The following is a 27337-nucleotide window of genomic DNA, read 5'->3' as shown; positions in this document are numbered from 1 at the left end:
CTGTAGATTAAAAGCAGTCAGGCTTTTTATGCCTAGTTTTATCACAGTGCAAATTATTATAGACAAGTTATAACCCCTGAAAATATGGGGTTTTAAAAGCATTGACTCAGCTTTTACTACTGCAGTATAAACAGCACTGCTATGATCCTCTAATATTTACTGTTTCCAAGATACTTAAAAACGCAGAAGTTGTGCTTAGAGCTCAGTGCCTTCTTCTAAAATGACAAAACGCTTAGCTAATATCTTTCCCCTCCTATTCGGAGCTAATTAAGCAATAACTGTAAAGGGAACATGCAAGGCAATAATTACTTCTCATTATGCTGATTGACCCCAAAGCCATGAGCAGCTGCAGTAGTTATGCTACATAGGAATTTTTTCCTTTGGCATATACTGTACAGGCTGTCCTGGATGAGGTTACAAGTGCTCAAGGACTATTGATTATTTTTTTTATGAAAGCTTCTTTTTTATTTAACTTTTCGTGTTTCAGTTTGAAATCAAGTAACTCAGCTGAGTTAGCAAGAAATCTAAGTACAGATTAGTTAATCCACTCAGGAAGGTGCTATTGCAGGAGAGGCCAAATTTGCTGACTCGCCAAGCTACACAAAATAGTCTTCAGAAGTTTGAGAGCTGCAACCCTCTCTGCAGGGCAGAAGCCCCGAGCTCCCTCCACTCAGTCTACTAGGTGGAAAATGGGGGAATTGCTTGGCGGGGAGGGGCTCTGTGAGCCACCTTTTAACTGTAAAAGAGATGCATGCAGCTCACGAGCCACAGTTTGGCCATGCCTGCACTATTGTGACATGACAATCAGAAGGTGTTTCTGGTTTCTGAGACATTGTGACATGACGATTCAGTACTTTGAAATGTTGATATTCTATCATCTCTTAAAAGAATTAGCTGTAAATATTAGCAAGAGTGCTTACCTGACTTGAAGGGGTATTTTCAATTGTGCATTATTTACAAATATCCCAGAAACTCTGTACATATGAGAATTACTGTGGAAATAACCTAGATTTTTCACTAGTCTGATTTGGCTGTTACTAGGCAACATAACGTAGCAAACAGTTTATATGTAGTCTTTATGTAAAGGTATGTAGTTTTTATGTAAATATCCAGGTAAGGGATAGATTTGGGAGAAACCAACCAACTAAAAAAGAAAAGTTTAAACCCACAAAGCCCATATTAGTTTAAAAGACTTTTGAAAAAAAATTGGAATAGAACCAAAGGTGACACATCCTGTTTGATTTTTTTTCTTTCTGGCTAAAGATCTTTGTTTTTTAAATCAGGCTTGTGTATCTCACTACGAGTTCCTTTAACTATATGGGAGTGTGTTGACAGAAATATACTACCTTCTGATTGGTTAAACTTCCTTTCAAGTGAGAGCTTTGTTCTTCCTAAGAAGCTCAAATCAGTTGTGCAACATGCTGTTATCATTTGAAAATGCTGAGTAATGCCAGAGCCTTTTCTTATGGCTGATGCAAACCTGGAGAATTTGCATCATTATTCAGCAGACTAATTTGGTATGACAGGAGCTTAAATACAAGTCCATGCGGAAGCTGAGCTGGTTTCCAATGAGAGGGCAGCACCAGCTAACAACGTGAAAGGACAGGTGTTACTAAGTAGTATTTATACAGCAGGGAATATTAAAATACACTTCAGAGTGTTATACCTGTGTGCAGGAGCAGCTTGAAAGGTAACAAAGGGTAGAGAAAGAGAGTGAGAGCAATAAGAAAAATAGCACAAAGATTGAGGGAAAGAAACTTTGAGTGCTTGCCAGAAAGTTTTTTATTTTGTTTGTCTTGAGTGTGTTGGTAGCACTGTAGCATGTTTAGGAAACCTGCTCTCTCCACAATCCCTAATGGAAGCTCTTTTCAGGGGCAATCTATTGGCAGGTTGCCCTCTCTGGACAGTAAAGAGCCAGCTCAAGAAGAAAAAGTGGTGTTGAAGAAGAAAGTAACTTTTTTGAGAGGGGTATCCATTATAATTGGCACTATCATTGGAGCAGGAATCTTCATCTCTCCCAAAGGGATCCTAAAGAACACAGGCAGTGTGGGAATGTCCTTGATTCTCTGGACAGTGTGTGGTATCCTCTCACTGTTTGGTAAGTTGGTGAAACTTTATAATTGATCCTTGGGGGTAGCTGTGGATTTCCCCCACTGCTATTGGATATCAAAGATCAATCTGATATGTGAGAACCAATAAGGCTACAGATGTTTTCTGTTATTTGATAGTGTCTGTAAATGGTACAGTACTATACATTCGGCATTATCTCTTTCACAATCATTGTGACACAAAACCCTGCTGTATCTTTTTATAAATATTATAAGACCAAATAATGTTTCTTATGAATGCCTAAAGTAAGAGGAGAGGGAAGTATACTATGTTTTATTTATGACTTTTTGTTCTAGTTGTAATGGTTCGTTTACAGCATGCTTGCAAGGTGTTGGCAGTTGGGGATATGGACCAATCAATCTGAACACCTGTGAAATGTATAGACAGCTTGATCCAGCTCCCTACTGACTGGATTAAGCTCTGAATTGAATAGCTTCTGCTGAACAAAATTTTTATTGGCAAGAAAGTGAGTGAGAGAAAACTTTGTTACTGTTTTTTTCACCTTATTCATCAATTCACAATATCACTATGAAAGACCATGTCACACAAAGTTATGGAACTTAGCAGCTAACACTTACTGAGGGTTTTGACTACTGCCATATATTTTCTGACAGACTACTTGTTTTCTGGCAGGTGGTCTTGAGGGCAAGCATCGAGAAACATCTGCTTAAGACTATATAAATGTCACCCCATATAAACTGGCTGTGGACTTAAAAGAGGCATCAGCTGTTAAGAAGGAACATAAGGCCCTTGCTAAATGTACAGTTGAAGAAAGTTAGGATCAATTTTAATCAGAAGCTAAACGTATTATTTTGATGCCAGAGTACCATGCACAACAAAAATCTGCTGTGGAACTTTGGAGGTTCTGCCTTAGACTGAAATCCTCCTCTACAAGTGAAGTGAGAGCTGACACATAACTTGGAACCTAGTTAGGCAGCACTGGACTTTAGATTAAACTAGAGATAGAACTTGCCTCAACATAGCACTATACACTTTAATTTAGGTATGTGTTATATGAGCAAGTGATTAAAAGTGTAATAAATTATTGAGATTCCCTCTACACTACATGCTATGGTAAAATCATATGCAAAGTTCGCTTATTTGGTCAGTGAGGGTCTCTGTGAAACATGTATTGCAACATTACAGTAGTTACCTCAGACTGATTCTATATTGTATCTCTCCAGGTGAGCTTGGCAAGAGAAAATCTGCCAATGGGTTTGTTAAACGTGACTCTAAGTAGATTATCAGGTACCCTGAATAATCTCAAATAAAGTTTACCCAACTTTATTTACCAAAGAAATGAGATATGCCTGATATTCTTCATTGAAACAGATGCTTTAAGGGGCTGCTGTCAGAATAAGAACAAAATAGAAGTCCTTTGAATTACACACCCCATCTCTAAAATTATGTATTATTTGGTGGTTTTTGTATTGCAGTAGCTATAGCAGATGTATGCATGTCTCTGCATAACCCTGGACATTTAAGATGCTGTATGTTGGTTTTTTGACAAATGTGCTTTTATCTTATAATTACAGTGACATAAATTAATTACGGAACACATAATTGATAACTGCATATATTGTATTGATCAGAAAACTAGACACCATATCACTTTATCATTGATAAAGGCTGCTCAAACACTGTGCACACACTAATGAACAATTTGGCTGCATTTGTTTAGTGCTGGTAAATCTCCTCTTCTTGACTGATGCTGTCCATAAATGGAGCTGAGAATCTACTGGCTTTGTAACTGTGTGATGGCCTATTAAACTCTCCAACAGACACACAAACTGGAGGGATGGTACATGGCTAAGAATATTCAATGCAGGTCCATGTTGTTGTTCTAGCATGCTGCTGAATGCTCCATAAAGGCTGAGGATGCGTATTGTGCATGTGGCAGCCTCAGGGAGCTTTCCAAGGGTCATCCTTGTGCTGCACAGTCCCTCCAGAGTGGACCAAATGACTTTTGCATGACAAGACCTCCTAAAGTAATAACACAACACTGGTTTTCTTTTTATTTGATCGAGTGTAAACATATTGAAGAATGAAAGATTCCTCTTACTAGGAAAATGTGAAGTCATCTGGCAATACAGAAACCCATCAAGCTTCCCAGAGCTAGGAACAAAGGCAGTAATGTGCAAGCACCGAACAACCTGATTTGAAGAGTAGGGGTGGAGCTAGTATACAACACATTGCTAGTCCTAGAGAGTGAAGTCTTGAGTCCACAGTGCACACTTCCTGACGTTGCTCCATCAACATGCCTCAGAACTAGCACTGAACATGTAGTGCAGTTTCCAGGCCCTTGTAATCTCAGCAGAGACTAAACCAATGATACTTCCTAGTGACAGGGCTTTGGGTATTCCCAAGAGATGCTGTGAAGGGATTCGCAAGAGATGTATTAGCTAGAATGCTAACAACCAAATGTAGCCACAGCAGAATGAGTGTTGGGAGAGGCTCATTGTCAAAGATCCCATTCCCTCCTGTTGCTTGTGCTGCCATGGCTATAGTCTGTTTTTAGTTTGCTAACTCGATGAGACCTAGTACGAGAGTGTCTCCTTGAGCTGGGAATCACGCATCCCTCTCCAAGTGTAGACACACCTTTTGTCATTGTTTGGTGGGTAGCCAGACAACCTGCTTTGAGCAAGGGGTTGGACTAGATGACCTCCTGAGGTCCCTTCCAACCCTGATATTCTATGATTCTAAGCTAGCATGACACAGCATTTTCTGCTATCTGTTTGCTAGAGCTGGTTGAGTAATGAGAAACTGTATTAACAAATTACCTATTCAGTGGGTTACAGAAAAATGTAATTGAATAAATTACACACAAATTTGGCCACTTACAGGGCTGATTGAACTAATGACAAATGTATTTACAAATAACTTATTTGACGAAATATGTCAAACTGGTCAGAAATAATTATTCAGTGAATAACTAGCTCTATTGTTTAGTCTGTTCCTAATGCTCATATATCACAAAAGTTTTGAATAAACATTATTGGTTATGTCTTATTATACAACATTTCAATTTTAAATACATTTCCATAGGTGCACTGTGCTATGCTGAACTGGGAACATGTATCAAGAAATCCGGTGGCCACTACGCTTACATCCTGGAGGCGTTTGGCCCATTACCAGCTTTTGTTAGAGTCTGGGTGGAACTGCTTATAATACGGTAAGTGTGCTGAGGGTTCTATTTACCTTCTCTGTCCACTGTCAGTGCTGTTTCAAATACAAAGAGAAACCTCAGATAAGAAGGGGACAGAAATAATCAAATGGATTTTGATCTTCCAGCTGTGGTTTTTTTTTTTAGTATTTCTGCTGCAGGACACTTACTGATTCTATTTCGTTTGCCATCACTGATAATTTGATTTCAAGATATTTTTAAGAAAAATGATTTAAAGTGAACTAGTTTTCATAAAAATTCAGCTACTTGATTTCAATTCTTCTGCAAAGCCTGCAATGCTCACCCATGTCAGTAATAGTGCTGATACCCGCACATCATATTTAAAAATACTCTAAAGGACCTACCTTTTGAATTTGCAGTGTGTCATGTGTTGGCTACCTACTTAGATTTGTGGAAGTGAACTCTGGCTTGGAATAGTTGAAGAGGAATGCAAACATAGCTCTAAACTATCTTTCGACCTCCCTCAATAGAGACAAGAATAGTATCCCGGGTATGTCTACACTGTATATAATCCAGGGTTATCGGAATTTGAGTTAGCAGACCCTGGTTTTGATAACCTAGGGGTTGAACATCTACACTCATTTGTAACCCCAGGATAGGAATGGTGCAACATGGAGCTTCAACATCTAAACAGCATTTTGCAAACCCGAGTCTAATTACCCTCCCAAAATGTGGCCACTCTAGCCCTTTGTTCCTGGTGCAGTTTGGGAAAACTTTGCTGTTCACCAAACTTTACTGTTCAGAGGACAAAGGTTGTCAGCCTGTGGAACTGTGGGATATTTCTGATAGACCCCTAGAACATGAGTCCAGTGGGGTACCATCTACAATGCAAAGCAATAGGGTTTAAACCCTGGGTCCCAGCTTGACTCAGGCTTGAATGTTCCACCCCTGTGGTATCCTGAGACCCTGAGTCCAAGCCCTGGGTCAGCATGATTTGTTTGTAGAAGAAAAGGGGGTTAGGCCTGAGCCTGAGTCTGAATCCTGGGCTTACGCTGTGATGTAGACATATCACTAGAGTACTGTCCAGCTGGCCATGGCTCGCCAGAGAGCCATGTGCTCTCCTCATGCCCCTGCATTTTTCCCCTCTGTGAAGGTGTGGGAAATTTATAGCTGGCTATGGCAGCTTTACACCACTCAGATATTACTCTAAAACAGGAGAATCCCCAGCTGCCAACGTAAAGCAACTTTAAGTCCATAAGTACTTAACTTGGGCCAAGAATCTGCCTTATTGTGTTGTTTTGTGTCTTATGCTACAGGTGTATACGCTGTTGGAGCCTTAAAGTATAATAAATATAAGTGTCTTTATATCAATCCAACACCCACAATTTTAATGGATATCAGTTATCATATTCAAATTGATTATAGAAAGTTAGTCCCTTGAAATCTATTTGAACTATTACTGTGAGGAGCTCGTGCTATCTATATTGTTATGACAATTCACCTACATAAAATAAACGCAGGTCTTTTCAAATCTTCCTAGCCTTAGTAAGACTCACTTCCTCTCATGCAGCAAGCTAATCACAGTGCACGTGCTTTATTTGTTCTCACTGCCAGACTTACATAAAAATGGGCAAGGATCCAAATTGTAGCACAGACTAAGTTGGTTAAACGCAGTAATAATGCAAAGTCACTCTGACCCCAAAGTTTGTTTAAAATGTGTCAACATCTTGATGATGTCACGAGAACATTCCTCATCATAGCCTGTCCCACACCCAAATAAATATAAACTGTGCATGAGAATAAAGCCAAACTATCCGTGAATCAGTAATTCTGAGAAATAACTATGGGGGCGTACTTGTTGTAACTTGTAGTTATCAGAACTACATTGCTGAAATTCGGTGTAGAGTTTTAGTTCTGACTCCTGTGGCTGTTAACTAATTGGTTGTTACTGTGCAAAGAACTAGCCACCCAATATGTACTTTGTGTTCTAAGCAGTGACTTCTAAGGAGTCAGAAAAGTTACACACACATTCCTCAGCTGTGTCCTTTTCCCTCTGAAAGACTGCAGGATTATGAAAACCACAGACTAGTGGAGCAGCCACAATAAAGAATAAACATTTCCTGCTCCCATATATCATGTCAGCCACAGTATTACAAATCCAAGGGACATTTCAATTCTGTGTGATATGGATTAAACTGTGCTAGCAACAGTTATGTTTAAATGTGACTTTCACATGCACTTTCTCTAACCAGTGCATTCAGTGATATTTTCTCTTCCTCTCCCCACCCGAGAACCATGTTAGACCTATGTTATAAAACCATGTCAGGTGGTTGCTAACAGGGCTTAAACCATAGGTTGGACAATGGCATACTGCAACCTATTTAGAGCTATGAGATGCGCTGGTGGTAGTTGTCCTACTTCTAGCTGCACATAGTCAGTTACTATCCTTTGTTTGCAAGGGATACATTCTCTTTCTACCTATTACTGAAAGCAAGAGAGGTGCACAAGGTGTTTGTACTTTGCCAGCTTTTCTTCATGTTTGCAATACAATGCAAAGTGTATTGTTACTTTGACCCTCTGCTCTCTTATTTGTGGACTGCAGCTGTTAGCGCAGTCCACAGAAAAATGAGAGCATATAAATGCTCATTAAGCTACAGTATTTACTGCAGGCACAATTTAGGAAAAGCAGGAGTGTAAAAATTGTAGTGGTGCAGCTAACCATTACTCTCTCTTTAAGAGAATTAAAAAGAGGTCTTTCTAAAAAAAGATTAGGTAAGATTCTGAAAGAGAGCACTGGAACTGAAGAAGGAAGTTGTGTGTGGATACTCAAAAGATCTGGTCTGATGGTTGATCTGTAGCAGTACAAACAACCTGATGCAAACTAAACTCTTGGGGATGCTTGATTCTCCTCTCACTTACTCCTGTGTAAATTAGAAGTAACTCAGTTGAAGTTAATACAGTGACATGTAAATGAGAAGAGAATCAGGCCCTGAGTGTCTGCTAAGCCATTAAACCCCCATGTATGAGGGAAAGTGCGGGAGTGGTAAATGTGTGCAAGCAGCAACCCTCCCTTAACCAACACAGAACCTTTGTTAACAAGATAGTTTTAATGTTTGCTTGCCCCAGTCTGATCCAACACAATCTATGATAAGTGGCTGAGTCACAACACTAGGAAAATATTTTTCAGAAATGCAGCTCCCTTGTGGAATTTAAAACACAATAATAACCTCTCAATAGAATTTTTAAATTGTCCCATAAAATTTTATGGCATGGATATTAGCTATTACATTCTAAAGGATAGTTTAAATCCCATAGACAGACTATTATTCTCTATTTAAATTCTAGAGACTTGTAGAGCAATTTCAATACAGTCTTGTTTAATTTCTGTTGGTTTCACCATTGTTATATTCTATAAGGTGTTTTTGTAAAGATACTCTGGTAAGGATTATTGAACCAGTTTAAATACAAAATTACCTAAACTTTCATCTATCCTCCAGACTGAACCAGACCTTTACTGAACTTTGAATAAAAAGTGGACTTAACTTTTTTTCTGTTTGAATTTGCAAGCACTGTTGCACTTCCTGGTTTTGACCACAAGTGGAAGTAAAAATACTATAATATTAATCTGTATGGGTTGGGCCTTATTCCAGAGGAATCAGATCAAAGGTATCCCTGGCCCTTAGCTCCTTATTGTTTGTAACTAGGTGATGGAAGCACAAATAGCTGTCTGAGCAGGTAGAAATAATATTTCCGGAAACAGAATTCCTGGAACACCACTATATAGGCAACATGACTACGTCTGACCTAGAGTAACAGGTTAAACTAATGTCAATATCTGGATTAATGCTAAGGCCTCTGGCTAACTTTCTCTCTTGTCTTAAAAAGAAAAGGAGGCATATCCTTTATTAAGCTGGTTATGCATATATTGATGTGACTTATCTCCTGCTCCATCTCTGTAATATGTACTTTCTTTCTGTACATTTCATTGTGCAATAAGTGCTCTCTCACTGTCTTTGAGGAATATTCCACATGTTGAAAAGGACCTGAAACTTTTGACCAGGACAAGAAGCAGAAATGATTCACAGAAGCCTATTTACAATTACAATTTAGCGTCACAGCTTCATCCTGATTAAATAAGCTGGGACTTTGGTATAAGTGCTGGATATTTTTAGGATGCTTATCTGAATAAAGCAAAATTCTGAACTTTGAAATTCTCTTGTGAAAAATGAGATGCATGCAAAATTAAAAGTCTATCCACAAACTTCTATAAAGTTGGATTTAAATACCAGTTATTATCTGGTACCTGATCCTTTTTGATTTAAAGGGAATGAATAAAGACTGTGTTCATAAATCTCCAGTGCATGTCATTTCTGACTGTGCTACAAAAGGTAAGTCATAAGTCAGTCCATGTTGATAAAAGTGATGATGATAGTTCAGTAGCATCTGAGCAAAGCATAAGTGATTATGCACTCCTTGGAACCTCCACTATATTCAGACACTGTGGTTTTACACAGTTACGGAGGACACACCACAGTTAAACTGAATTCAGTTTTGTGATAATTAAGATAATCCTATGTGAACATTGTTTATCCACAGGTGTAGATTAACCATCATTTCTTGATTCTTTCTTTCTGTTTACCTTAGCCCTGCTGCCACAGCCGTGATATCCTTGGCATTTGGACGCTATATTCTGGAACCATTTTTTATCCAATGTGAAATTCCAGACCTAGCAATTAAGCTTATTACAGCTGTTGGCCTCAGTAAGTATCAAATTTAAGCTTTGGAGAAGGGTGAAGGTGATGTTAAAGTAGAAAATAATTAAAATAATTCAGACATTGAATAGATAGTGCCTTGATGTGAACCATTACAGAATTACTGTGCATTCTGGGGTGGGTCTCTCAGTTGCTCCTGTTAGAACTGTTTCACATTGTATAAATCATTAAATATTAATTGTATGCCGTGATGTTGTAGCCATGTCGGTCCCAGGATATTGGAGAGACAAGGTGGGAGAGGTAATATCTTTCACTGGACCAGCTGCTGTTAGTGAGTGAGACAAGTTTTGAGCTGACACAGAGCTGTTCTTCAGGTCTATTTATTATCATGGGGATATGGGAGATGCAGGTTCAAGTCTTGAGTAAGTGCCCTAACCATCAGACTATAGAAGTAGTGGGCAAACTATGGCCCGTGGGCCACATCTGGCCTGCCAGCCATTTTAATCTGGCCCTTGAGCTCCCGCTGGTGAGAGGGGTCTGGGGCTTGCCTTGCTCTGGTGCTCCAGCCAGGGAGCAGTGTCAGGGGCTACGCGGCTTCCGGAAGCAGTGGCATATCTGCCTCCGGCTCCTATATGTAGCCAGAGGGCTCACTGCACGCTGACCCTGCCTCAAGCGCCATCCCGGCAGCTCCCATTGGCCAGGAACCATGGCCAATGAGAGCTGCAGGGTTGGCACCTGTGGACGGGGCAACATGTGGTGTGCCTCAGCATGGAAGCCAGAGTGGGGAAATGCTGCTGCTTCCAGGAGCTGCTTGAGGTAAGCACTGCCCAGCGCCTGCACCCCTGAACCACCACCCCTTGCTCCATCTCCCTGTCGCAGCCCTGATCCCACTCGTGCCCTCTCTCTGGTCCACTGAATATTTAATTAATTGCACAAACTGGAACAGCTGCAAGAGGAGAAATTGAGAGAGACCCACCCTGAATACCCAGTAGCCTGCAGGGCTCAAAGGATTCGGGGGGGCTGGGGTCTTTGGCGGCGGGGGCCTCCGCTGCCGAATTGCCGCCAAAGACCTGGCACTTCGGCGGCAGGTCCTGGGGAGGAAGGACCCTCCGCCGTGGGTCTTCGGGGCACTTTGGCGGCGGGTCCCAGAACAGAAGGACCCCCCACCACCAAATTGCCACTGAAGACCCGGAGCGGGAGAAGCTCCGTGGGCCCGGGGCTCCTGGAACAAGTGAAGGATCCCACTCCAGGGTCCCCGAAAAACTCTCGTGGGGGCCCCGGCCCGGGGCAAATTGCCCCACTTGCTCCCCCCCCAGGCATCCCTGGTAGCCTGGCAGTCAGGACAGAGCAAGGACTTGAAGCCTCATCAGAGGTGAATTCCCTAACCAACAGGCTCTTCTGGGGAGGTTCTCTCAAGCTCATTTTTCATGGTGAAAAACTTTGGGACAAAACTGAAGCCTTTCAATATGGTACAGGAAATGTTTTGATATGTCAAAGTTTTTTGGAACAGGAAAACAATTTTCTGCCCAGGTCTAGCCAGTATTCCAGTAAGCTATGAACCCAACCATCTCTTATCACCATGGGTTCAGAGCAGTGCAGGTATTAATGCATAGCACTAACACACACAATAGGAACAGCACCTTCTAGTCTTTTTTCCTATTATTGAGCTGGCACATAGGTAGGACCTACATTAGTGTTGTGTTTAGTGCTGAACCTTAGGAACAGTGCTCTTTTTAATTTGGGCAGCACATATATTTGAAACAATATAAAAGGGATGAAAAAGGACTTCAGACAAAACAGTGTAAAAAGTCACACAGGAAGTTACTTTTGTTTTGCACAGGTAATTGAATCAGATGACTTTTTCTTTCTAAAGGGAGATTATATATAAAGAAACAAGTTATTTGTTGAAGTGTTTTCCTACCAGTATTAAAAAAAATCAATATCTGACCGCATTTGCTTCTATTTTAATTATGCAGAAACCATATGAATAATTGACTTAAAGGCTTGAGTTTTTGAGGTTAATTACTTTTTTTTTTATAATTACGTCTGCCTAAAATATTTCAGGAAAAGATAAGGGTAAGACAGAAGTTCAAGAACTTCAAGGTCACTGAGACAGAAGGAACATTATGGGGTGACTCCATTAAAGTGTTTTGTTAAGTGCATGTAATTCCAGCACAAAGAGTGAAGAATTTAAAATAGTATTTTTATTACATTTAATTTAATTGAAAATCTGTCTGATAAGCCAGGATACATGAAGTAATTAAGCAAAGAAGCTGCGTGGCAGGAGGGTGGAGTTATCCTGAAATGATGCCCTGAGGGGAGTTTGGAGTCAAAAGCAAATTGTTGCTATGGTGACCAATACAGAGTTTGTGCAGAGTGGGTAGGATGACTTACTGCCTCACTGAAACTAGAGATTCCTGGAGAAAGTCTTGTAAATATGACTGTGATGGGTTGAATCACAGAAACCCCCTTGGAAGCTGCCACCTGATGTGCCAAGACTACCTCTGCTCCTGCCTTCCCTGCCAGCTTGGGACCCCAGCACTCTGTCTTGCTGAGCCAGACCTTCCCATCTGCTCCAAAATAGACCCAGGGTCTGAATTATTTGCCCCAAAGCTGCAGGTTTACCTGAAAGTAGCTAACAGAAGTGTTTCTGTCTTTAACACTCAGGTGCCCAACTCCCAATGGGGTCTAAACCCAAATAAATCCGTTTTACCCTGTATAAACCTTATGCAGGGTAAACTCATAAATTGTTCACCTTCTATAACACTGATAGAGAGAGATGCACAGTTGTTTGCTCCCCCAGGTATTAATACATACTCTGAGTTAATTAATAAGTAAAATGTAATTTTATTAAATACAGAAAGTAGGATTTAAGTGGTTCCAAGTAGTAATAGACAGAACAAGGTAAGTCACCAAGCAAAATAAAATAAAACGCTCAAATCTATGTCTAATGAAACTAAATACAGATAAGCTCACCCTCAGAGATGCTTCAATAAGTTTTTTCCTCAAACTGGACACCTTCCAGGCCTGGGCACAATTCTTTCCTCTGGTACAACTCTTGTTCCAGCTCAGGTGGTAGCTAGTGGATTCTTCATGATGGCTCCTCTCCCTCCTTTGTTCTCTTCCACTCCTTTATATATCTTTTGCATAAGGTGGGAATCCTTTGTCCCTCTTTTGGTTCCCACACCCTTTTTCTCAGTTGAAAGACACCAGGTTAAAGATGGATTCCAGTTCAGGTTACATGATCACATGTCACTGCAAGACTTCATTGCCCACTTGCCAGCAAACACGTATACAGGAAGACTTACAGGTAAAACGCACTCATCTGCAGACAATTGTCCTGGTTAATGGGAGTCATCAAGATTCCAAACCACCATTAATGGCCGGCACTTTGCATAATTACAATAGGCCCTCAGAGTTATATTTCATATTTCTAGTTTCAGATACAAGAGTGATACATTTATAGAAATAGGATGACCACACTCAGTAGATTATAAGCTTTGTAATGATACCTTACAAGAGACCTTTTGCATGAAGCATATTCCAGTTACATTATATTCACTCATTAGCATATTTTCATAAAACCATATAGACTGCAGCGTCACAGTGACCAACAGAGATGTAAAGGGAAACACTGATGGATGGGGTTTAGTGTTTACTTTTCTGTAATGATGTAGCATTTTGTGTATTATATCAGATAGTGCACATATATCCAGGGATCTGAAAGTCTGACTGTGACTCTTCTATGAGCAGTATTATCTAGTGTATTTAATTATTATTATTATTATTAGTAGTAGTAGTAGTAGTAGTATGGTTGTGTACAAAGTTCCTCAGATTGGAGTCTCTTTTTCGTTTCAAGGGTTTGATATAGCCTAAGTCAAACTGCAAGTCAGCTACCCCATCTCTTGTCCTTCTCACTTGCTTCTGTGTCTCTTTTCTCTGTGTGCCGCCATTGCTGATTATGCAGAGTGATAAGACTGCTGTTTGCAGCTCTCTGGCTCACCCAAGTTATCTTTATCATCTCAGATGGGAATAAAATAGTTGGAAGCATCATGGAACTATGTGTTAGTAATAAGAGAGATTTGGTTCTGTAGCCTTACCATCTTGTCCTCTGATCTTCTCAGCAAGCAAGATTTACAAGATGATAAGGGTTGGGCCGGATTAGTATTTGGATGGGAACATTCTCAGAAAAGTCCACAATTATGTTAATAGTTCAGAAAGTGAGGTAGTTCCCTTTAGAGCAGTACTAAAACTGTGTTCCTATATTGTGTTAGGGGGCACTGTGCTGCTGCAGTTGCCATATTTCAGATGAGAATTAAAACTGAGCTCCTGGACAATGTATCAATTTTAAAATTCCATTATTAATTAATTTATTATTTTATAGCTCCAAAGAGCATGCTAGACACACAGTATCTTGCTTGTGCTTGGGGGGTGGGAGGCAAGGTTGGCAGGCTCCCAATCCAGCTCCTTCAGCTCTGGGGAGGGAAGGTCAGGGGGCTCTGTGCCCCCGCCACAAGCTCTGGCTGCACAGCTCCCATTGGATGGGAGCAGCAGCCAATGGGAGCTGCGGGGCCGGTGCCTCCAGGCTAGGACAGCATGCAGAGCCCCCTGGCCCCTCTGCCTAGGAGCTAGAGGGACATGCCAGCTGCTTTCAGGGAGCCCCTCCTCTCACAGGTAAGCGCCACCCCATACCCCAATCCTCAGCCCTGAACCCCGGTCCGCACCTAAACTGCCCCAGCAGCAGCCTGGGCGACTGGCCCAGGGACTGCTTGGGCAGCCCTGGAGCTAGCTGGACTGGCCGCTGCAGAGGTCATGGAAAGTCTCAGAATCTGTGACCTCCGTGATAGACATGCAGCCTTAGTTATGACTAAATCAGTCCCCTTTGGCAGATTTCAGATAAGCAGCTTAAATAAAGACTTTTCTTCACTGAGATGCTTTTGTATTCCAGATCAAGATTTATGCCTTCTGTGCCTCCTTTTCAGTTGGTGCACACAGATGTTCAAATAGCAACATATTTAGGCTAATGTGGGCTGTTACTTCTCACAAGCACTTAGGCCATAAAAGCCTGTCATGGCTTCTATTCTCCACTATCTTCTTCCTTCTCTCTTCTAAAATCACACTGCTGTTATAAAACACAGGTACAAATACCCCAGGTAGACAGACTTGTGCTAGCTTTGCTAGAACTAGTGTGCTAAAAATAGCAGTGTGGACGTTGTGCCACGGGTGGTGGCTTGGACTGGTCACCTGAGCTCAGACCCAGGGGTCAGGCGGATCTGGGTGTCTAGTGTGAGCCAGTGCCTCAGTGTCCACACTGCTACTTTTAGTGCACTATCTCAAGCAAAGCTAGTGTGAGTCTATCTGCCCATGCTGGGAATCACACCTCCTCACTGCATTACAGACATACTGTTAGGCTCGTGCAGATTGCCACTGACATCACTCAGGCTCTGCAGTAACATAGATACCTTCTGTGCCTGAACAGATCTGATTGCAACATTGGGCTCATGCATGTGCAGTCTTTAATTGCATTTTTCTCTCTCTTCCTGTTCAACTGCAAACCCACAACTAAGCAGCCACAAAGTAGCTGGCCACCCCATTTCTGGTTTTGCCTTGGCAGAGATCACGGGAAACATCTGTGAGTTTCTAACGTGGCCACAAACAGAGGACATTGTGTTCAAGCAAACACAACCCACCTATGAATGTATGGCTTGTGCATGAGCTAAACCAGTAGGTATGTCTACACTGCAATAAGAAAGCTGTGGTACTGAATCTCAGACCCTGGGTCAGCTGACTTGGGCTCACAGGGCTGGGCTTGCAGTGCTATAAAATTGCAATGTAGATGTTTAGCCTTGGGCTGGAACCCAGGCTTGGAACCCCTCCTTGCTTGAGATCCCTGCAGTGAACGTCTGCACTACAACTTGCAGCCCTGCAGCCCAAGCCCTGCAAGCCCAAGTCAGCTGACCTGGGCCAGCCACAGCCGTACCACAGGTCTTTTATTGCAGTCTAGACATAACCTGTGTGAATTAAAATTATCATTCTCTCAGCTGTAGTTCTCACTACTTGTTTGCTATGTGATAAAAATCTTGGGTGCATATCAGGAAGTTGATCAACTTATTAAAAACCAGTGAGTACAGAATAGTTCTCTTTGAGGCAGAGTTGCTCATGTTACTTACTCTGTGCTGAGTTGTGTAACTGAATGTTCTTGGCATGGAACTTGAACTCTGCATGAGCTGAATGGAAGGTTTAAAATACTAAGCTGAAAATTTCATCTTATATTTGTATTGTGCCCCCTGCCTCTGCTTTGTCTTGTGCAAGAACCACAATACAAATATAAACTGAAATTTCTAGAAAATTTGAAATAAAGCACTGAATAGCTTCTGGCATTGGATTTCTTAGTGACTTACACAGTGCAGGTATATCTGCTGTTTAAAATGTATTTTGCTGAATTTTCAATTAAATGCTTAAGGGTAGCTGCGAAAATTGACAATGTAAAAGAGTATATGATCAACAACCAGTCAGTCCAACTTATATAAGGATTTAGGGCCTGATTCAGAACTGTGTTACTCCACTTTAGAACAGGAAGAACTTTTAACACTTAAATCAACTGAATTATATCAGTGTCAAGTGTCACCGAGGTGAATCAGGCTCCCAGCACTTTATATGTGTTGCCAGGTCGACGTATGTACACAGGAATTATAAAGCAAAACACAAAATATTCTGACTACAAGGAGATTTTGCAGAAATCAGACAATTTTGTTTTTTGTGGTAGCCCAAAAGAGACTGTCTCAGTTCTGAAGTATGGTAAAACCTTGCTCCGTTTTGCTGGTTAAGCATCATCCGTAGTCCTAGAGCCGACTTGTAAAGACACATGATGAAGCAGTAGTTCTAGCCGCTGGAGAGTCTGTACAGGGCCAGACCTGCAACACCTGCATGAATATTTGCTAAGTCCAAGTTTCAGGCTCTGAAGGGGCACTCCTAAATTGTGACTTTATAAATCCAGTGGTGTGTGAGATATCTGGTAGTCTGGATAAACCAGTTCTCCTAAGAAGGCTTTGGAGTAAGGAAGGATTCTGATGTAAAGCTGATTCATTAGTCCTTCTAGATGGAAACAGAGAGAGGATCAATTGATAGGCTTGCACTACCACATTCACCCTTTTCTCCAGCAAGGGATTAAAAACTGTATTCTTCTTTTGGCTAACAATAGGGTTTTGTACTCTATATAATTATTCGTTTACTAATACCTCCTCTCTTGCTACGGGCATGTAATTACATATGCCAGAATAACTGGGATAGAATTAGATGCTTCATTGTTCATCTTCTTTGTCAGTCATGGCCCCATTAAGAACCACAGTGTACTTGCCCTGATGGGTAGGGCACACAATTTGGGGGTGAGAATGAAAGGATCCTTCCTTCCCCTTCTGCTGTCTTTGCATATGAGCTGGACACAGGCCCAAACTTGGCACTGGAGGATTGCAAGGCCTCTGTGCATATAGCACCACAACAGTGCTAGAATTCCCAAAGATGGTTGCGAAGTTCTTTGCATCCTCATCTCCTTGTGGCTGGTGTAATATGATCCTAAAAGAGGATAAATAGTGAGAAGAAGAGTAAGTGGAAGTAAAGGCAGAGATGTCGCTAGGGGCAAATTTATGCAGAGCCTAAGTGAGAGTGAGAAGCTTTAATTTTATTATTAATTATGGTTTTAAAAATGCAATTCTACAATCAAGCCAACATTAACACTGGGGCCCAGAGTGATGGGATGTGCAATGAATTTTTTAATCAAAAGCAGTGTTATATCAGCCCATCCATTACCAACAGTTAACAATTCTGACGCTGAGTAAGTGACAAGCTATAATTTGAGGTGGAAAGAGCTAGGCAGATAGTGATGAGATTGATGGTTGGAGCAGTGGGACAGAAAGATGGGTTCAGCAGAGGCATTTAGCATAGGATGGGGAGGGGAAAGGTGAGGAGGTAACAGAGGGAAAAAGTTATTAGGATGTCTCCGTTTTCTTTCATGTGTAAGAAGCCACTCTTCAGTATTATTCAGTTTTTAGTTTACAGTGCCTTCGATGGGATGAGCACTTCTGTTTAACTTTCACCTCTTCTTCTCTTGCAGCAGTGGTAATGGTCCTGAATAGCATGAGTGTCAGCTGGAGTGCTCGCATCCAGATTTTCCTTACCTTTTGCAAGCTCGTAGCAATTTTGATAATTATAGTCCCTGGAGTTATGCAGCTAATTAAAGGTATGAACTAAAAAGTAAATGCTTTTTAAATGCTTTTTCTCTCCCTTCCCCCCACCCTCACTGCCACCAAATAGTGCTTATACCAGCAAAATCTCTTAATAAGTCTCTGCTTGTTTAACTTGAGTTCTGTGCTGTCATGCAATTGATTGGAAGTGGAACTACACTGGGATGAACTGGTATTTATGGCAGCATGCCAATGAGAGTATCGAGTCTGGATCCAGCATGTTAAATGAAGAAGCACAGAATTGCTCCTTTCAGCATCCAAACTTTTATTTGAAGTGAAGACTCTCTGTAGAAAGAATCAGTTTTAATGGCAGATGGGCATGTCTTGTTCCTCTAAATATTTTAATAAATTGGACATTAAGAATTCATTGCTATATGTTATGAATTAGCAACAGGAATGTTCAGGGTTCAGAATTTTCACAAAGTTATGATCATATCAAAATATGCAATGTAGCTCCCAAATATTAAAATACTTGTGGTAAAATATTGTGTCTGCATGGGAGAAAGATGTTGTTCCTGGTGTTGGCCTTTGCAGACGTTTAAACTAGCAAACCTGCCCATGTGTGATTGTATTTGAAGCTCAAGGACGTGTTACTAATACCAAGTGAAAGAATAAATATAAAACCAAGGCAGCAGGGCTAATGCAAACTCAGTGAAGGAAATCTGAAGAGTCTCTATATTGTCATTGTTTAAATGTTACTGTAACAAAGCACAAAAAAGTCATTCAGAGTAGGGGAGATAGAAGAGCCGTTGATTTTAATAAGCTCATTGGTAGATCTTATCTGGCAAGAATTTCATATGTTATCAATTCAGGAGGATACTTTTACAATATTTCATATAGCCTCAAACCTGCATCAAAAACACAGGATGTCTGTCCATCATATCCGACAATGATGTCATGGCATCTCATGTATTCTCTTGTGGCTCTATAGTCCAGTTTGTGCAGGGCAAGGTCATGAGCAGATGTCATCTAGGAATGCCACTGAAAAACTTGGCATGATGCTTGGCCCTTTTTTCAATCCACTTTTCACACCTGTCTTTCTCAGAATGTTTACAATGTTTATCGATAGTTACTCTCCATTCAGGTCTGTCATAGGCTGTGTCTTCAAAGTCATCAATACTTGCACTGCATGAGTTGATATTCTGCTTAAGGGCATCTTTGAAGCATTTATGTTGACTGCTCTTCCTATATTTTCCTAGTTCCAGCTTACCATAAAGAACTCTTTTGGAGGAATCTGTTACCACCCATTCTGATAACGTGACCTGCCCATCTAAGCTGGGCTTTGATAATCATTACTTTGATGCTGTTTGTTTCTTCTCTCTCAAGGATGTTGATATTTGACACTTTGTCTTGCCAGCAGAACTACAGAATAGAACAAAGACAATGGATGTAAAAGCTTTCAAGTTGCTTGATGTGTCTGTAGTAAACTGTCCATGTTTCACATCCATATAAAAGGGGTGCTATCAAAGCAGCATTGTATGTCAGTTCTGGCAACAATTTGAAGGTAGGCCGGTTGAGGATACTATGGGAAAGTCTTCCAAAAGCCTGGCTTGCCTTTGTATTCTGTTTGATATTTCTTGACCCAGGGAACTATCATTTAAGATACTACTGCCAAGATATGTAAAGATATTGCCATTCTTTAGTTTGGTACCAGTGATGCTTTCTTTCATCAGGGTTGGAAAGGACCTCAGGAGATCACCTAGTCTAGCCCCCTGCTCAAAGGAGGACCAATACCCAGACAGATTTTTACCCCAGTTCCCTAAATAGCCTCCTCAAGGATTGAACTCACAACTTGGGTTTAGCAGGCCAATGCTCAAACCACTGAGCTATCCCTCCTCCCATATTTGCTGATGATTGGCTTAGTAGATGATGGGACTGGTTGGAAGAGGACTTCATTTTTTTCCAGGCTGATGAGTCCAAACTGTTTAGTTGCTTCTCAGAACCTCTCAAGGATGAGCTGTAAGTCACTTTCACTGTGACTAAGTAGAGCACAAACATCTGCAAAGAGAGCTTCACAAATGAGTGCCTCAAGGACTTTTGTCTTTGCAGCAAGTCTTCAGAGATTGAAGAGTCCTCCATCAGTTATGTACCTTATGCATATTCCTTTCTGACAGCTATCATTTCCATAATTTAGAATGGCTACAAAGAAGAGACCACAGATGACTGGTGCCAGCATGCAGCCGTGTTTCACCCTGATAGATATGGGGAATTGTTTAGAGAGGTCACCATCTGAGAGTTCTTGATCAGACATGTCTTCATGGAATTGACATGCGGTGTTAATGAATTGGGTAGCCAAACTTTTCTAGAACTTTCCAGAGGCCATGTTCAGTGTCAAGCACTATTTTTAGATCCATGAAGACAACATGCAGTTCCATGTTTTGTTCAATGCATTTTTCCTGAATCCACCTAACAACAAAAATCATGTCTATGGTCCACTGACCCAATCTAAATCCTAATTTGATCTCTGATGGAAGCTTCTCTGACACTGTTTTGACAAGCTGATTTGAGCAAAATGAGACCTGATGATGTAACGCAATCAATTTTTTCCTTTGAGTTTTCCCTTAGTTTTTCTTGATGAAATGGATGTCTCAACTTTGCTATATTCAATTGCGGTTTGATCTATTCAGCATTGTTTCAATGAAGAGCAACAATGTGTAAATTGAAAATGGCTGATCATCCTGTGGTCAGTCCAACAGTTTGCTCCTCACATTGCTCTGGTGATCTTGATATCCCTGATAACTCTGCCATATAATGACATAGTCAATCAGGTGCTTGGATCTTGGATGCCTCAACAAAGTTTCATATTTGTCAGCTTACCTGAAGATTGTGTCAGTAATAACAAACTCATGTTCAGTACAGTTGCTGAGGAGGAGACCACTCCTGTTAAATTTTCTCTTTTCCAATTCTAGCATTAAAATCTACCAGAAGTATGAGTTTGTCTTCACTGGTATACATTTGGTTATGTCATCCAAATCAAAACAGAACTGTTCTTTCAATTATTCATGGCTGGAGCACAAGCATGAATAATTAGGAGTCACAATATCATGATAGGAGTCACAATATCATGAATTTCCAATGGAAAATTGGAGAGTAATTAGGTGTTTATTTTTGCCCGCAGGTAAGTATCTCAGTGATTTCAGGCAGCTCTATTTAATGGTAAAACCAATGCCATCAATTGTGTCTTCTTCTGCTGGTTTCCCTTTTCAAAAAAAAGCTGTAGTCACCTTCTAGTTCATTATGGAGCCTTCATCTTCAAGTTTGGTTTTGCTGAGGGCAGCTATGCTGTTGCTGTATCTAGCAGGTTTTCTTGCAATTAATGCTGTACATCTTTTAAATCATAGGCCACGTCCACACTACGGGGGGAAATCGATCTTAGATACGCAACTTCAGCTACGTGAATAACGTAGCTGAAGTCGAATATCTAAGATCAGATTACTCACCCGTCCACACCGTGCAGGATCGATGTTCGCGGCTCTCCCTGTCGATTCCGGAACTCCGTTGGGGTTGATGGAGTTCCGGAATCGATATAAGTGCGCTCGGGGATCGATATATCGCGTTTAGATTAGACGCGATATATCGATTCCCGAGCAATCGATTTTAACCGCCGATACGGCGGGTAGTCTGGACGTGACCTTGATGTGGTATCTTTGTCCATTAGGGTCTGTATGTTCCATGTAACCATAGAGAGAGCTCTTGTTTTATAGAAAAACAAGAGAGATGTTACTGAACATCCTTGCTCCCCAGGGTTCAAGGTTGAGCAACCAGTGTCCCAGGTCTCCTGTGTACAAGTTTGTGATTGTGACTCCAAGTGTTCAGCTACACCTGACACTTCACTCACCCATCATTGCAGACTTTTTTTCTTAATGATTTGTGAATGCCTGTGAGTGAGGATTTTTTAGGTGAGAAGTCTGTTGCACATGGGCAATCTCACTTTCTCGGCTGCTGAAGTTGGAGAACAGTGACACAAAAGGTCATGATGACTGGAAACTACATAAGATGCAGGGGATAGTCATTGACGTCTTTTGTGCTTTATCAGGACTTACGTATTTTACAATACAATGTTGCAGTGCCTTTTTAGATGTTGGACCTAGAGGTCTCTTCCACTTGGTGCACCAAAGCGGATTTAATATGCTGAGGGTCATCAACACAGTGGACATTCTATAAAGATCTTGATCCTGAATCCTAGGCAGCAAAAATGTTTAGCAATGCCCCAGGTGAATGAGCAGCCCTTTTACAGGACAGCACTGCTCACTCTAGCAAGTCAAAGGGCTAGGAAAGGTGCCCTAATCATTGCCTGCCCAAATGTAATCTGAACAATTCATCACAATTGGTGGATCATTCTATAAGAAAAACAAGCGATCAACAACAGTGTACACACACACACACACACACACACACACACACTCTCTCTGTCTCTCTCTCTCACACAGAGCAGTGGATTCAGATTTTCTCAGGGCCATAGATGACTCACTTTTTAAATTCTCCTTAGCCAGTTACCACGTTTTAAACAAAAGTTTTCCACTCTAGGTCTTTGTCTAATCACTAGACAGATTCCTGATCTCATGTGTTTTGTTTTCTTTTTCATAGCCACTCCTCTTCCTTCCTGTCACTTTCACATTAATAAAAATACTCTTTTTTTACTCATCTCTTAATATCCTTGGAGTGGACCAAATAGTTAGTGCCTTGCTCAGGGCTAGCTCCAATTACTTATGTTGAGTAGAACCATTGATTTCCCCATGTGACCCACACCCAGCATTGGCTTCCCAAGGTGCTTTTGCCTTCTGTGTCAAACCAGCTATGCTAAATGGTGTCCCCCCCTGAATCATTCCTTCTGTTCACTCTGTCCTCTCACAGCCCCACAACCCTCTACCTCCATATGCTGTCAGTGAGGCTATTTACAGAATAAGGTACTTCTCATTCTGAGTGAGGCTGGAAGAATCTGGCTTTCAATTTTTTTCAGTCATTACTCAGGCAAAACTCACATCAGCTTCAGTGATGTAATGGAATGCTATTATTATATTATACCATGTACTGTATTATACCATTCAGCCACGAGGTGGCGTGGTGTGAGAAAATACGTTATTTAAAGTTACCCTCAGCAATACCTGACAGAGCATTAAAGGATCTTAGTATAAACACATCTAGTGTGTACAAGCAAGCTCTGTAGCCAGTCCATATCTGCTACAGGAACATGACAAATGAGGAGTTTGAAATGAATAAAGATGGAGTGAAAACTCAGTAAGGAGTTCAGGATTTGACCCTTTGATAATTAGAACACTGAACAGAATTCTGCACAGGCTTACAACTTCCTAGAAAATCTAGCACATAACAATGCCAGAGCATTCTTACAAGCTACACTGAATCCAGTAACATTATAGCAGAGAATGAGAGTAACTCTTGTTGAGGGGAATTACACATATACACATTTCAAGCTTACTGTTAGTTACAGCACACGTGTGCAGTGCCAGTTTTCCCCAGCAGATTCGGTTACAATATTCCTGTGCCGACAGGATAGATGGATCTATAACCAAACCTTTCTTTCTGTGTGGAAACTCTTCACTGCATCTTCCAAATGTGAATGTTTGTGAAGTGGGGAGTAGCAAAACCCTGAATTCCTGAGATATGAATGTACACGTCCTACAGGGAAGAACTTGTTTTGTCAATTTCCCCCTCTTCCATTATCTTTTTAAAATGAGCAGAAGTGCATTCAAAACAATCTGTACAGGAAATTGAGTAGGGAAATTTTTTAGAACAATCTGTGAAAAATATGAGCACATAGCCTATTATGATATGTCTGTAGCCACCTCCTGGGTACTATTTTCAATATGTTTACCCGCAAGTGTTTGGATTGATAGCTATATAATTCTTGCTTAGTATAATTTGATTCATGGTTATGAATATTCTGTGGTAGAAATCTACTGGATGCTAATAGCTTAAATGCTGGACAGATTTTAGCCATCAATTCCGTTTTTCAAAAAAGCTGTTTATAAGTAAAATGCTGGCAGTGTTTTTTGTGATTTAAATTTTAAAGTATAATTATAGAGAATAATTACAAAAAATTAAGAGCCTGATTCTGTTCTCATTTGTGTTAGTGTAAATCAGGAATAGCTCCACTGAAGTCAGTGGAATTACAGCACTGTGAGTGCACTAGGAATCAAGCCCAAGAAAGAAAATAGAATAAACACAGAAGTTCAAATTCTGATGTTACATAACTGTGTGCATCTCCCACTGAAGCCCCTGAAAGCCTCCTGGAGCCAATGGCAGAATTTGGCCTAAAAGGTCTTAGCCAGACATTTAAAATTCAGAATTTGAACCTTCTCTTTTCCCAAATGTCAGATCTGGGGGGAGTTGGTTAACTTTTCCGTTTCTAGTGATACAGCAATATTGTGCTTCTCATTTGACAGCTGGTTCAGGAACCAGCTTTTTGGCTAGCAGTAAATGTGAAAAATAGGTACATTGATTTACATGTTTAAAATGTACATTAATATTGAATACAGATGAGTGCACAATGTATATTCAGCCATTTATCCGATACATTTTCTGTTTGCAAATTGCCAATAGGATTTTTTCAAACTTCTTTATTTGAAATTATCCACCAAATAATTTCTTAAGAGAATTTTTGGCTGTAGCTCACCTGTATCATATACAATCTGTATTAGCTGGACATATGGATCATACATTTTGTTCCTATTACATGATTAGAGGAGATTAGCTCTTTCTGCAAATAGTCAGCAAAATTTGAGTAAAGCTGGCCCTTTTGGCAAACAATACAACCAACTCCTTTCCTAGGGTACGTCTACACTACAGGATAATTTCGAATTAACTTAAACCGGTTTTATTAAACAGATATTATAAAGTCGATTGCACGCGTCCACACTAGGCACATTAATTCGGCGGTGTGCGTCCATGGTCCGAGACTAGCATCGATTTCCGGAGCGTTGCACTGTGGGTAGTTATCACTATAACTATACAGCCAATAACTTTGATTTGCGGCCACACTAACCCTAAATCGATATGTTAATTTTAGCGTTACTCCTCTTGTTGGGGAGGAGTACAGAAATTGATTTTAAGAGCCCTTTAAATCGATTTAAAGTGCATTGTAGTGTGGACGGGTACAGCGTTAAATCGATTTAACGCTGTTAAAATCGGTTTAACAGCGTAATGTGGACCAGGCCCTAGAGTGGAAAGTGAATGCAATCAGGACACAGTCTCAGTGCCAGACTGTGACCCCTTACTCACACTGATGAGTATATACTCCCAAATAGTCCTGTTGATGTCAGTTGAACTATCTGGGTGAGTAACTTCTCCATGCTGTGATTTTTTTTTGTAACAAGGGAAAAGGAGAGTAGATGGTCAATGTAGTAGTAGTGATGGGTACATTTTTTTAAAAATTGTCTAGTGAATATTTCAAAGGTTATATTTAAGTATCGTTTCTATTTCTATTGCAGGAGAAACACAGCACTTTAAAGATGCATTTGCAGGGAATGATGCCAGTGTTATGGGATTACCTCTCGCTTTTTATTCAGGAATGTATGCCTATTCAGGCTGGTAAGTAGTCCAAAGATGTCCACTTGTATTATAGATTGTGTGCTGTAACAAAGGCATGTATCTAAGTGTAAAAAATGACTTACATGTCCTATATCATAAGATCATAGAAGATTAGGGTTGGAAGAGACCTCAGAAGGTTATCTAGTCCAAACACCTGCTCAAAGCAGGACCAACCCCAACTAAAACATCCCAGCCAGGACTTTGTCAAGCCAGGCCTTAAAAACCTCTAAAGATAGAGATTCCACCACATACCTAGGTAACCCATTCCAATGCTTCACCACCTCCTGGTGAAATAGTTTTTCCTAATATCCAACCTAGACATCCCACCCTGCAACTTGAGACCATTGCTTCTTGTTCTGTCATCTGCCACCACTGAGAACAGCTGAGCTCCATCCTCTTTGAAACCCCCCCCATCAGGTAGTCGAAGGTTGCTATTAAATCCCCCCTCATTCTTCTCTTCTGCAGACTAAATAAGCCCAGCTCCCTCAGCCTCTCCTCATAAGTCATGTAATCATTTTTTTTGTCCTCCGCTGGACTCTCCAGTTTGTCCACATTCTTTCTGCAGTGGGGGGCCCAAAACTGGACACGATACTCCAGATGTGGCCTCACCAGTGCCGAATAGAGGGGAATAATCACTTCCCTTGATCTACTGGCAAACCTCCTACTAATACAGCCCAATATGCCATTAGTCTTCTTGGCAACAAGGGCACACAGCTGGCTCATATCCAACTTCTAATCCACTGTAATCCCCAGATCCTTTTCTGCAGAACTGCCACTTAGCCAGTCGGTCTCCAGCCTGTAGCAGTGCATGGGATTCTTCCATGTTAAGTGCAGAACTCTGCACTTGTCCTTGTTGAATCTCATCAGATTTCTTTTGGCCCAATCCTCCAATTTGTCTAGGCCACTCTGGACCCTATACCTACCCTCCAGTGTATCTACCTCTCCATGCAGCTTAGTGTCATCTGCAAACTTACTGAGGGTGCAATCCATCCCATCATCGAGATCATTAATGAAGATGTTGAACAAAACTGGCCCCAGGACCGAACCATGGGGCACTCTGCTGGATACCGGCTGCCAACTAGACATCAAGCCATCGATCACTACCTGATGAGCCCAATGATCTAGCCAGCTTTCTATCCATTTTATAATCTATTCATCCAATCCATACTTCTTTAACTTGCTGGCAAGAATACTGTGGGAGACCATATCAAAAGCTTTGCTAAAGTTAAGGTATATCACATCTACCACTTTCCCCATATCCACAGAGCCAGTTATCTCATCATAGAAGACAATCAAGTTGGTCAGGCATGACTTGCCCTTGATGAATCCATGTTGACTATTCCTGATCACCTTCCTCTCTTCCAAGTGCTTCAAAATGGATTCCTAAGGACCTGCTCCATGATTTTTCCAGGGACTGAGGTGAGGCTGACCTGTTTGTAGTTCCCTGGTTTCTCCTTCTTCCCTTTTTTAAAGATGGGCACTATATTTGCCTTTTTCCAATTGTTCAGGACCCCCCTCGATCGCCACAAGTTTTCAAAGATAATAGCCAATGGCTCTGCTATCACATCAGCCAACTCCCTCAACACTCTTGGATGCATTACAGC

The 27337-nt window shown here is 41.0% G+C and overlaps 1 protein-coding gene across 1 annotated transcript in view; it reads left to right on the top strand.

The window, feature by feature from the left end:
- Window positions 1-1581: 1581 nt before the first annotated feature.
- Window positions 1582-27337, top strand: part of SLC7A11 (solute carrier family 7 member 11) — a 77457-nt gene continuing 51701 nt past the window's right edge. The window contains exons 1-5 of the mRNA XM_050946509.1: window positions 1582-2098; window positions 5155-5281; window positions 9878-9993; window positions 18056-18181; window positions 25634-25733. Coding sequence (XP_050802466.1) covers window positions 1822-2098; window positions 5155-5281; window positions 9878-9993; window positions 18056-18181; window positions 25634-25733 — 746 coding nt within the window. The 5' untranslated portion in view covers window positions 1582-1821. The remainder of the gene's footprint in view (window positions 2099-5154; window positions 5282-9877; window positions 9994-18055; window positions 18182-25633; window positions 25734-27337) is intronic.

This window comes from Gopherus flavomarginatus, chromosome 3 (assembly GCF_025201925.1).
Source record: "Gopherus flavomarginatus isolate rGopFla2 chromosome 3, rGopFla2.mat.asm, whole genome shotgun sequence".
Taxonomy (NCBI): domain Eukaryota; kingdom Metazoa; phylum Chordata; order Testudines; family Testudinidae; genus Gopherus; species Gopherus flavomarginatus.
Note: the sequence above shows the minus strand (reverse complement) of the source record. Positions and strands in the feature narration are given on the sequence as shown.